The sequence below is a fragment of the Schistocerca serialis genome, chromosome 5, assembly GCF_023864345.2.
Source record: "Schistocerca serialis cubense isolate TAMUIC-IGC-003099 chromosome 5, iqSchSeri2.2, whole genome shotgun sequence".
NCBI lineage: Eukaryota > Metazoa > Arthropoda > Insecta > Orthoptera > Acrididae > Schistocerca > Schistocerca serialis.
In genome coordinates, this window is record NC_064642.1 from 243,161,604 (window position 1) to 243,173,932 (window position 12,329).

General features: G+C 42.2%; 1 protein-coding gene across 3 annotated transcripts in view; it reads right to left on the bottom strand.

Annotated features, from left to right (window-relative positions):
- LOC126481537 (paramyosin, long form) overlaps positions 1–12,329 on the bottom strand; it is a 184,594-nt gene that overhangs the window by 57,176 nt on the left and 115,089 nt on the right. For all 3 annotated transcript variants that reach the window (XM_050105349.1, XM_050105348.1, XM_050105350.1), the window contains exons 6-7: positions 1,785–1,863; positions 1,583–1,702 (exon numbers count right to left, since the gene is read on the bottom strand). In XM_050105349.1, coding sequence (XP_049961306.1) covers positions 1,583–1,702; positions 1,785–1,863 — 199 coding nt within the window. The remainder of the gene's footprint in view (positions 1–1,582; positions 1,703–1,784; positions 1,864–12,329) is intronic.

Below are 12,329 nucleotides of genomic sequence, written 5' to 3' on the forward strand. Positions count from 1 at the left end.
TGGAAGAAATGGGCGCAGATAAAGAATAAATTGAAGACAGAACAAAATACGGAAATGAATTTAAGAAGATAGAAGGTTTCCCAGACAGAACAGTAGTAGGCAGGGAGGAAAATAAACAACAGAAAGAGAGCAAAGGATAATGTGACAAAGCATTGATGCATTAAATGTAGCTGTTAGGTGCTCTGTAACTAAAGCAGGAGACGGAGGTTCGGAAAAAAAGTTACAAGTGACTGGATGGTAATGAAATCACGTAAATGTTTCTTACAGAACTAGGAACACCTTCGCCAGAAAGAAAGAAGAAAACGAGGAAAAGAATAAGAAATAAAGTAGAAGGGGATAGAAGGTACTGCAGAAGACAGTACTGTCTGCGTAAGGACTATATGCAATGTTACATACTTATAACATATCGCACAAACGTCCGCATACAAAGCGAACAGGCGGCAAAAATAGAAAACCCAAGAAATACTGTTTATGACAACTTTATTGTACTGGCGACAACAGCTGCAAATGACTCCGTAAGGATACAGGATGTGATTGTGCCGCGTTTAATCTGCATCAAAGACATAGGGAGAACAATGATTCTGTTGGACACTTAAGAGAAGAATTTCATCATGGACTAATATTGTATAACATACAATCTGCGAACCATTTAAAAGAAATCAAGAAATTTAGGGTACAACAGTTTTAGCTAGGTGTCTCTAGCGTTGCTTTATTAATAGTTTGACACTTAGCACAATCCTGCTGGAGTCTGTAACTCTACAGGGTATGAACGTTTTTTCTTTCTGTTTAACTGAACTGATACGCAATAATTGAATAACGGGATAATGCGATATTATCATAACGGAATACAGCTTCACCTGAGTTTACACTTATTAGGTTTAATTCATGAGGCAACTTACGAGTAAGGGTTACACAAGAAGAAACAGGTGGGTTTGGGGGGGGGGGGGGGGGAGGGGGGGAGAGGACGGAGTCCGAGGAATGAGATAACATTACTACAATTTTTCATTATTTGTTGTAAATAAATGAATTTCTGCTACCAGCTATATTATGAAAGTTGTTTATTTTGATCAACGCATCACTCTTTCAGAATTTGTTCTCGGTTTAAGTGCTTGTTCTTACAGCAGTTCATGGAAATGCTTGTCAAAATGAAAAAAACATTCATAAAATGACTGGTAACCATATTATCGTACAATCACAGGCTTGTTCACAACAATGTTTAAAAGTGAGGTTAGAGAAGCTGTATGCCTGCAGTCGCTGAAGTTGGAGAGTTGAGATTCCACAAGCGGAGGTATAAACAGGGGTACAAAGTCCAAATGTGTGTGAAATCTTATGTGACTTAGCTGCTAAGGTCAACAGTCCCTAAGCTTACACAGTACTTAACCTAAATTATCCTAAGGACAAACACACACACCCATACCCGAGGGAGGACTCGAACCTCCGCCGGGACCAGCAGCACAGTCCATGACTGCAGCGCCTAAGACCGCTCAGCTAATCCCGCGCGGCAGAGGTACAAAGTGATGAGTGCAGAATATACTCGAGATATACAGTCTGAGAGATTGAAGAGAAGGCAAGAGAATCTTACCTGTGACAAGCGCGTCTTGTGGGATGTGATGTCAACGATGGTGCGGTTCAGCTCCTCGATCTTGATGCTCAATTCTGAGATGGTGATCTCAAGTCTCTCAACATGCTTGACGCTCATCAGCTGCAAAGTGGAAACGGTATTAGAGAAGGAGTTCTAGTTGTACGGGGGTCTGGCAGGCTACACACCGCAAGTGTTCGCTCACCTTCTCCTTGTTGGCCTGTTCGATTTGGGCCAGCAGCTCGTACACCTCCTGCTGGAACTTGGCCTTCTCCTTCTCAGCCCTGCAACACAAAGGACACCCCTGCTGATTAGTCTCTCGCTCATACACTGTCTTGAAAGGAGGGTATAAGATGAACATTAACAAAAGCAAAACGAGGATAATGGAATGTACTCGAATTAAGTCGGGTGATGCTGAGGGAGTTAGATTAGGAAATGAGACACTTAAAGTAGTAAAGGAGTTTTGCTATTTGGGGAGCAAAATAACTGATGCTGGTCGAAGTAGAGAAGATATAAAATGTAGACTGGCAATGGCAAGGAAAGCGTTTCTGAAGAAGACAAATTTGTTAACATCGAGTATTGATTTAAGTGTCAGGAAGTCGTTTCTGAAAGTATTTGTATGGAGTGTATCCATGTATGAAAGTGAAACGTGGACGATAAATAGTTTAGACAAGAAGAGAATAGAAGCTTTCGAAATGTGGTGTTACAGAAGAATGCTAAAGATTAGATGGGTAGATCACATAACTAATGAGGAGGTATTGAATAGAATTGGGGAGAAGAGGAGTTTGTAGCACAACTTAACTAGAAGAAGGGATCGGTTTGTAGGACATGTTCTGAGGCATCAAGGGATCACCAATTTAGTACTGGACGGCAGCGTGGAGGGTAAAAATCGTAGAGGGAGACCAAGAGATGAATACACTAAGCAGATTCAGAAGGATGTAGGCTGCAGTATGTACTGGGAGATGATGAATCTTGCACAGGATAGAGTAGCATGGAGAGCTGCGTCAAACCAGTCTCAGGACTGAAGACCACAACAACAAACAACAACTGTTCAAATAGTTCAAATGGCTCTGAGCACTGTGTGACTTAACACCTGAGGTCATCAGTCCCCTAGAACTTAGAACTACTTAAACCTAACTAACCTAAGAACATCACAAACACCCATGCCCGAGGCAGGATTCGAACCTGCGACCGTAGCAGTCGCGCGGCTCCGGACTGAAGCGCCTAGAACCGCTCGGCCACCACGGCCGGCTTCAAATAGTTAAAATTGCTCTAAGCACTATGGGACTTAACATGTGAGGTCATCAGTCCCCTAGACTTAGAGTTACTTAAACCTAACTAACCTAAAGACATCACACACATCCATGCCCGAGGCAGGATTCGAACCTGCGACCGTAGCAGTCGCGTTGCTCCGGACTGAAGCGCCTAGAACCGCTCGGCCACATAGGCCGGCTGTCTGACTGGGAAGCAAAGACCAAGTGAAGTAAACAGAAAAATCTGCTTTACTCTAAGGTGGGGATCGGGCGACTGAGTTGTTTGTGGTTAAGAAAGTGATGGAATACGTTCGTTCACCATAGTCTGAAGGCTAATACGTCTTCGGATTGTGGTTTATTCTTCATCCCAGGCTACGTGCACTGAGGAGACAAAAGGCAAGGGATAAAGACAGGCGCATACAAAGACGACGGTGGTATCACGCACACAAGATGTAAAAGGGCAATTCGTGTGGAAGCGTTTCCGACGTGAGTATGGCCAAACGACGGGAATTAATTCTGAACGCGGAATGGAAGTTGGACATGGGACATTACATTTCGTAAATCGTTAGCGAATTCAATATTTCGAGATCCACAGTGTCCAGAGTGTGCCGAGAATATCGAATTTCAGGCATTTCCTCTCACCACAGACAGCGCAGTGGCCGGCGTCCTTCACTTAACGACGGAGAACAGCGGCGTTTGCGTAGAGTTTTCATTGCTAACAGACAAGCAACACAGCGTTAAATAACCGGATAATTCAACGTAGGGTGTATGATGAGCGTACCCGTTAGGATAGTGCGGCGAAATTTGTGTTTAGTGGGCTATGGCAGCAGAAGACCGACGTGAACGCCTTTGTTAACAGCACAACACCGCCTGCAGCATAGCTCCTGTGCTCGGTTGGATCTTGGAAAAACCGTGGCCTGATTAGATGGCTCCAGATTCCGGTTGGTACGAGCTGATGGTAGCTGATGTAGGGTTCGAGTATGGCGCAGACCTCACTGAAGCTATGGATCAAAGTTGTCACCGAGGGACTGTACAAGATGGTGGTGGCTCCATAATGATATGGACTGTGTTTTGCGTGGAATGGACTGGGACCTCTGGATGTTCGGCTACATGGAGACCATTTGCAGCCATCCGTGGTCGTCATGTTACCAGAAAAGCGATGGAATTTTTATGGATGACATTGCGCCATGTCACCGGTCACAATCGTTCATGATTGGTTTGAAGAACGTTCTGGACAATTCGAGCTTATGGTTTGGCCACCCAAATCGCCCGACATGGATCCCATCGAACATTTATGGGACGTACTCGAGAGGTCAGTTTGTGCACAAAATCCTGCACCGGTAACACTTTCGCAGTTATGGACGGCAGTAGAGGCAGCGTAGCTTAATATTTTTGCAGTGCTCTTCCAATGACTTGTTGAATCCGTACCACGACGAGCTGCTGCCTTACACCGGGCAAAAGGAGGTCCGACACGATATTAGGAGCTATCCCATGACTTTTGTCACCTCAGTAACTGAAAATTTGTGGTAAGTTCTGTGGGACGAAGCTGCTGAGGTCATCGGTCCCTAGGCTTACACATTACTTAATCTAACTTAAACTAACTTATGCTAAGGACAACACACACACCCATGCCCAAGGGAGGACTCGAACCTCCGACGGGCGCAGCCGCGCGAACCGTGGCAAGGCCCCTTAGATCACCTCAGTGTAAAACGAAAACTTCATATATAGAACGATCAAAAGTTTTAAAATTTTTGCAACCTACGACCATCTCAGGAATTAGTTTTTGATAATGAGAATGTAAAAATGTTATAATACATAACGAACTAGCAATGCCTGACTCGGAGTTTCAATGTCAGCTGTCGAAAAACTGAAATCGATGGTTTTCACGTTTAATAGGCTTCTTCGTAATTTTGAGAATTTCCATAAGTGGTAACCCTTGTTATAACTGAAGTGGATAGCCAAGGAGATGGAGAAAACAGGACTTTTATTCAAGAGTGAAGATTGAAGCAAAACTGCCATCAATCTTTAACGAAATTGGAGTCAATTTAAAACCTTCAGCTGCTGACGGGCGTTGATATATATCAGCGGGGACAGGTGAAAATGTGTGCCCCGACCGGGACTCGAACCCTGGATCTCCTGCTTACGTGGCAGACGCTCTATCTATCTGAGCCACTGAGGGCACAGAGGAGAGTGCGACTGCGGGGACTATCTCGCGTACGGCTCCCGCGAGACCCGCATTCTCACCCTGTATGTTCGCACACTACATTCGTAGTGTCCCACCCCAACACAGGAGATCCCGATTTCGAGCCCCGGTCGGTTCGCACATTTTCACCTGTGTCCGCTGATATATATCAACGCCCGTCAGCAGCTGAAGGTATTAAATTAATTCTAATTTCGTTCTAGACGGCTGCCTGTCATCAGTGGTGTCTGTTCTTTCAGACATGTCCGAAAAAACAGACACCATATCCATATAAGTATCAATCTTTTAGGTTGGTTTGAACTTTACAGAAAAAGTTACTTACCCCATGCTGTTATAGGGGAACCTACAGTTTAATGTGGACCCCAAACAAGTTGTAATCTGGCCATTTTCACCTAAATAAATAATTTTCAGAGATGAAAAACGCGAAAACGGTCAGTCAACGATTCAGCCGTAGGTTTCTGGATTTATAGCTTCACACATACCTACTTAGCTATCGTAAGCCATAACTCGAGACAAAAATGAGTTACTTTAAAGAGAACTGTAAGGGTTAGTAATTTAAATCTTGTGACACACACAAAAAAACTGGGAACAACTGACTCGTAAACTGAAAAATACTTAAGAGACACTGTTTCTTTCTTTCAAATGCATGTTTCCCTTTACATTACAAGAAGAAAGTAGTTATCAGCCTTGAAGCTGTGCACTGCTCAAACCAACCTTCATTTTTACGATTTTTAAGGAAGCAGAATTTGTGTCATAGCTTCGAAACATTTATTACATATCTTTAATGTTAAAGAGGTAGCATCTTACTTGCCTCAGTGAGTGGAACAATTCAACCTGCTACGTCATTGTCGCTTAGTTAGACCTCCTGTTAGCCGAGGATTGTTGCGTTTGTGATTTCGGAAACCACGAGACCTATATCCATTTGATCCTGGACGGGTGATCCAGCCAGAGAGACACCACATCTGAAGTTGGGCAAGCCGCATACTCTGCAGTCAGAACCCCCTTGCAGGCAACACCGCCACCAAAGTCAGCTGCCGTGATAAACAGCGTTTGCAGGACAGGGGTCGCTTTTGGCCCGCTTGATTGATATTGTGAGCAGGCAGTCATCTAGAACTAGCTCGTCGCTAGGGCACTTTTGTAGGCAGCACTAGAATACTCAGACAATGGAGGTGGTCACCGCAGACCGTGTTCGTACAAGAATCACATGTGACGCTACACCCTTCTTGTTGGCAGGGTACGTTTCAGACGCGTTTGTGGAATGTTTACGTGGGATGAAATGTGACTACTTGCTCTTGTATAGTCGTTCCTCGCAACCGAGCATTAAAGGATATGCTGATAATGTTCACCAGTTCGCGTGTTTACACAGTCCTCAGATTAAACAAGATGATGCACCATTCCATTGCTTCCAGACAACACGGCGGTGCTTCAACAAACAGTCGAACGACATAATGGTTCCTGCTTTGTCTGTGATGTCAGGTGTGCAAAAGGTATCCTGTGGCAGATGGTGGGGGCGCCTTAGACTCGACTTCACACAACTACCAAGTCAGCTCGATGTTGGGTCATCATGGTTGAAAACAATTCCCCAAACGTCCATCATTAGTACTGCCAACCACCTCAGATTGATTAAAAGGGAAAGGGCTACACGCTAGTAGGAAGGTTTGTGAGCTTCCGTCACTCTTCTGAATGCTTATATCAGGATGAGGAGGAGATAGCAGGGCATCAACCTAACGGTAGAGTAGTGAACATCAATTCCAACCGATTTCCATTATCTCCCCTTACACTTCCAATTGTTTGTAAATTAGAGCAGTCGAATTAATACTAAATGTTCTACTGGCTGGGTGACTTATTCTCGTCAGCTTAAACCAGCGTTCTTGGACCGTGATCCGAATCTGGTTTTTAGCTCCTGGAGAATCTGCTCTTCTTCCGTGAGGACTCAGAGAATTTTTTGTTCTTTATTGTTATTAATTGTCCAGTGCTGTTAAGCTGACTGTAACAATATGAAGTGTTGAGTACTTGATTAAATTTTATTATACTCTTACAAGCCACGTATATCGTTTGCCGGAGGAGACTACACAATATGGAATTGCTAAGAATATAAGAAACGAAAATTCCTTCTAGTCCGCTAAAAGTACACCAAAGCTTTCCAGAAATCACTGCAACCAATCGCTTTTTGTTTTATTCTTAAATTTCTATTTTCGATTACCGGTTTCGAATTGCCTAGCGATTGATTATCAGATGATACATTGTGGGGGACGTGCTGAGTTGTTAGTATCTGTTGGAAAACATGACGTATATTTTCAAGTGACGTTACTTTTACAGAATTTTACAAATTTAGGCACAGGTAACAACTTCCACGTGCTCCATAATGGATAAAAGTTTTAGTAGTATACTAGTTTCCACGCACAAGATCTTTTAATACTACAGTACAATGACTGGGGTTAAGAAAAATTTCCTGTATGCGAATGAAGGTTTTATAATCACGAGTGGTACATTGTGGCTGAGAAAAAATCGCCAGAAGTTCTGGTCTGGATGTGAATTTCTCATTCACATAAGTTTTTACACATAAAACTGTCATAAACTGGATCAATACTTTTTTTGAAAGTTGCAAACATTTTTCAACTTATCTTGTATATAATATATTTTTCTTACGTTAGTTTGAAAAATTAGTTTCATGTTTTTTTTCATCCCACTAACCCTTCTCTTCGCTAGTTTTACAGGAACACTTTGTTTTTCTTCTGCCTGATATGTATTTTCTCTGTTTAATATATTTCTATGCAATTTCATTTGCGTAGTTATCTTGACATATTGCCAAAAAGTCATGTACATCAACATGAATTTTTTCAGATAATTTAACCTTATTCTCAACTACTTTTTTTGATTTTTTCCTTTCTTAAAATGCGTTGTTCTGGATTTTTTATGCTCAAATTACTTTTTCACTCACTGTGACCCTTCTATTTTTACATGTTCGATTGTAGTCTTCTTTCGCTTTCTTTTAAGAATAAAAGTTGTCTGAGTGTTTAATTTCTTTACATTAATGTGTACCTTTGTCACGTCGTTACTAAATATTTACAGGAGGTGAAAAGAATAAACACAAGAAATTTGTCGTATGACATTTAAATTTTCCCTTGTTATGACTAGTGACTATAATTTAAGATTAATGAAAATATTTCATGTATTTTTCAAAAAAGCTGTTTTATTCTAATATCTCCTATAATATTACGCTTACATATTTAATAATGTATGGAAAAAGTGTTTTAGATTCAGGGGTTAACACAGAGTATTTACTGAAAACTTTTAGACAACTCTACAAAGTTCACTTGATGAACGTCGTTTATCATTCTAATTTCAGAGTAAAATACCTTACCATTGGGGAACTTGTATGCAGTTGTACGACGTATGTAAACGTTTTCTCCGTGGGCGCGTTTTTTCACGCATATTTATACTTTCTAGGAAGCAATTTACATTTTAGGGGTATGGAACTTCGACTTGTGCGGTACACTTTCTCTGGAGAAGGTTGAAAGCAATATTTCCTATGGTTTTCCTTCATTTAGGTTCTGTAGTGACAGAGGATGATGGCGATGTCAGCTGCTAAGAACTCTGCAGAGGAATATAAGTGAATCCTTTTTTGTTCACCTTTTTTTGTCCTATCAACTCTGTTGTATTTGCTATTCCCTAGTTTAAATTATGTCGACGTTCTAAGATTGGCACAAAGACGCACGAACCGATACATGTCTGAAACATATATCATCTAATTAATAGGGAGATAGAGCGCAGTTTTCTCTTGTTCTCTATTAGACGACGTACAGGGTGGTCAGAAACAGTGTGAAATGCATGTATGGGTGTTGCAGATTAGGTTCTGAAGAGAAATAATTGTTAAGAAAAAATCGCGTAGAAGTTAGCCGATCACGCCGTTGCGCGCTCGAAGTCAAGCGGCCCGGTAACCACAGCTAGGGTCAGTTGTTCTCAAAACGTAGACGGCAGCGCACGAGACTGCTCAGCCCTTGGCTCGGGTTCGATCGATACTAGCGTCCCATGTCCAGCTTTTGCGTCACTCACTTGATCGGTCTTAGGAAACCAAACGAAGATCTCGTTTGGTGCCACCGTGTCGGGCGGGCCGCTTGAATTTGCACACGCAAACGGCTGATTGGATAACTTTAATGCTAATTAACTGTGAAACGGCACAACGTATCGAGTTTTCTTTTTCTTAGCGGTTATTTCTTAGCACAATCTCCCTTGGAACACTCCTACAAGTTTTCCAGATTGTTTCTGATCACCTTGTATGTCGCATATGTACAATGGTTCCCGCATCTTGTGCATACACATGGAACCTTGTGGCTTTGAATTCGACAGAATTTAAAGTGGAAGACAACAAATACAGCTGGGAGGATAAAGAAATAAAAGTATTTATTTCTTTTCCATCGTGTTTTAAATTTTCAACATTTGTGTGAAAACAGGATGGAAGCAGGGAGTCTATCTTTTTTTTTTTTTTTTTTTGTTATGACTGTGAGGTTTGATAAAAGGAGATGTTATCAATAAAAATTTGATTTGAAAAGAATCGTGTGTAGCAATTTTTATGTTAATGGAAATAGTGTTTTTTTTGCCTTTTGTACTGATGTTCAGAAAGCAGTCCAGAAGCGCCATTGGACACCTGCTGACGCTATAGGTTGCCGCATTGGAGCTCTGTGAACAGCGGCACGTGTAGCCAGTAGCCAGTAGCCAGAGCGATTGCTGACGCAACAGCTGGCAGGCGCCACACTCTCCTAGCATAGCCCGCGCTCAGCTCTCGTGAGTGCTGTTCTCGCGGTATTCTATTCTTGCTCTTCCCTAAAACTGCTCGCGCCGAGGGGCAGGCTTCTCGGGTTAAGTAAGGTAGGCGTGAGCTCGTAGAGTTTCCGCTGCTCCTAGTACTGGTAGGGGTGGCAGCCCTGCTGCTCGTGTGCACAGCCAAGTGTTCAAATTCTGCAGTTTCGGTTCCGAGTGATCTGGTGGACATACGAGTAAATTGTGCTGTCAGATAATGACTACTCGTGTACAAGAATTAACACAGATTCTGCAAAGCCAACTTACTTTCGTCGTTCCTAAGTTCCAGAAGGCATAAGATTACGCAACTCATGTCGAACCTGTATTTTTTGACTTCCAGATCGTAGCATCGCCTAATACACAACACCAGCGGACACGTGCGAAACTTCCGCACTTTTGTAATTTAAATAACATGGGGATAAGGATATTTGTGGGAATGAAGAGAAAACATCTTCAAAAATGAACCGAAGAACGTGAAATAATCAAGAATTTATGTTACATCCTTGTACATACATTTCCGCGTGTCCAAAACTGTGTTTTGCATTTGGAGTGTTTGTCCCTGCTTGTACGATGGGCGGAGGTCAATCTCTATCAGTAGGGTCACATAGGGCATAATTCTAACTCGACAAATATTTTCAATTGCAGTAAGTACGTTTGGCCGTAGTAATTTTAATTTAATTTAATCGTATCATTAATTTTTCACTTGCTACGTTGGTTTTATGGATTGAAATATGAAAAACAGTGATAAAACTGAATGTACAAATTATTAATAGCAAAAGAATCTGATATCGATATTCCAGACAGAGAACACAGCTACAGGCAGTGCTCATATCAGCTGCGAAAGCGACTGCGGCAGTACTAAAGACAATGTTAAGGTTTTAGCTTCAGATCTACCTTAGATTGAAATTGTGCTTACGAGTGCACATATCAGCTCCTAACTTAAACCGTGTTTTCTTACAAGAACGATCAAAATGCAACTAAACACGAGAGATAACTCATTTAGAGCATTGATTCAGTTTCTTCTAACAAAACATTAAGTCTCCAGAAAAATTTTGTGTAAACAAGTGAAGCATTTGATGCCCACGAGCGACAGAATGCGTCCCCCAGAAAATCAACTAACGTTGTGTGTTGAATAGCGAACGTAAGATTCTCTACCATTTATGTTGTCAGATACACAAGTGTACACTGATGAACCAAAGTATTATGACCATCTGCTAAACAGCTTGTTTGTCCGTCTTTGGAACGAAATACATAACTGACTTTGTGTATCAGGGATCCGATAGTTAGTTGGTAGATTTGTGGAGGTATGTGGCATTAGATGTATAGGCACAGGTCGTGTAATTCGAGTTAATAACGAACCGCTTATTTGCATAAGAGGTGGTGGTGCCCTATAGGGACCCAGATGGGTTCCAGAAGATTTGCAAAAGGCGACTCTGTCGCCGAGACATCAAAGTGAGTTCATTGTAATGCTCCTCAAATCACCGTAGCACGGTTCGAGCTCCGAGACACGGGGAAAAATGACATCGCCATCGGGGAAGACATCAAGCATGTCTTCGATTACTACCTCAGGTCCCATGCAAGCGTAGGAGAATGTCTCTCATAGCATAATATTGCTCCCAACGGCCTGCATCCGTGGCGCGCTGCATGTTTTGAGCAGCCGTTCACCTCGATGACGGCGTTTGTGGAGACGACCATCGACATAGTGAAGCAAAAATTTGATTCATCCGAAGAGCCGACACGTTTACATTGATCGACCCGATGGTCCCGTGCCCACTGCAGTCGTAACTGACGATTTTTTTGTGTCAGTATGTGAACACGTAGGGGCGGTCTGCTGCGGAGCTCTATCTTGAACAATGTACGATGAACCATATGCTCCTAAACACTTGTGCGTGCACAAGCATTGTGCTCTTTTGGCAGAGATGCCACAAATCACAATGTATCTCAGTTTACAGAGTAGACAAGCCACCGAACGCCACTTTCTGTGAAGAACAGTGAATGTCCAACCATTTAGCGCCTAGTGGTAGTTCCACTGTCCTACCTCTTTCCGTAGACGCTCACGACAGTAGCACGTGAACATTCGACCAGCTTCGCTGTTTTAGAGATACTAATTTACAGGTTCTGAGTAATGATAGTCTGCACTTTGTCAAATTCGCTTTTCTCGATGGATTTCCCAATTTTCAGTCCATATACTCGATAGAGTGATCACCGTGCCTGTCTGCTCCATACTTTTGTTACCGCGTCACGCTCTCGCAACCCCACCAGGCGCTTCCAACGCCGCCGTGGGCAGTGATCATATTGTTTTGGCTCATCAGTGTAATATTATCATTAATTTGAGCAATACCTCTTAAGAAAATTTATTAAAAATCTATGAATTATCACATTTCTAATTTATTTTTATCACCGCAATTTTTATGAGTTCTATAACTTCTTTGGATTAAGTTTCGTTCCAACCGATTACATTCCTTGACAAGGTTTCCGGGAATCAGTTCATTTTCTT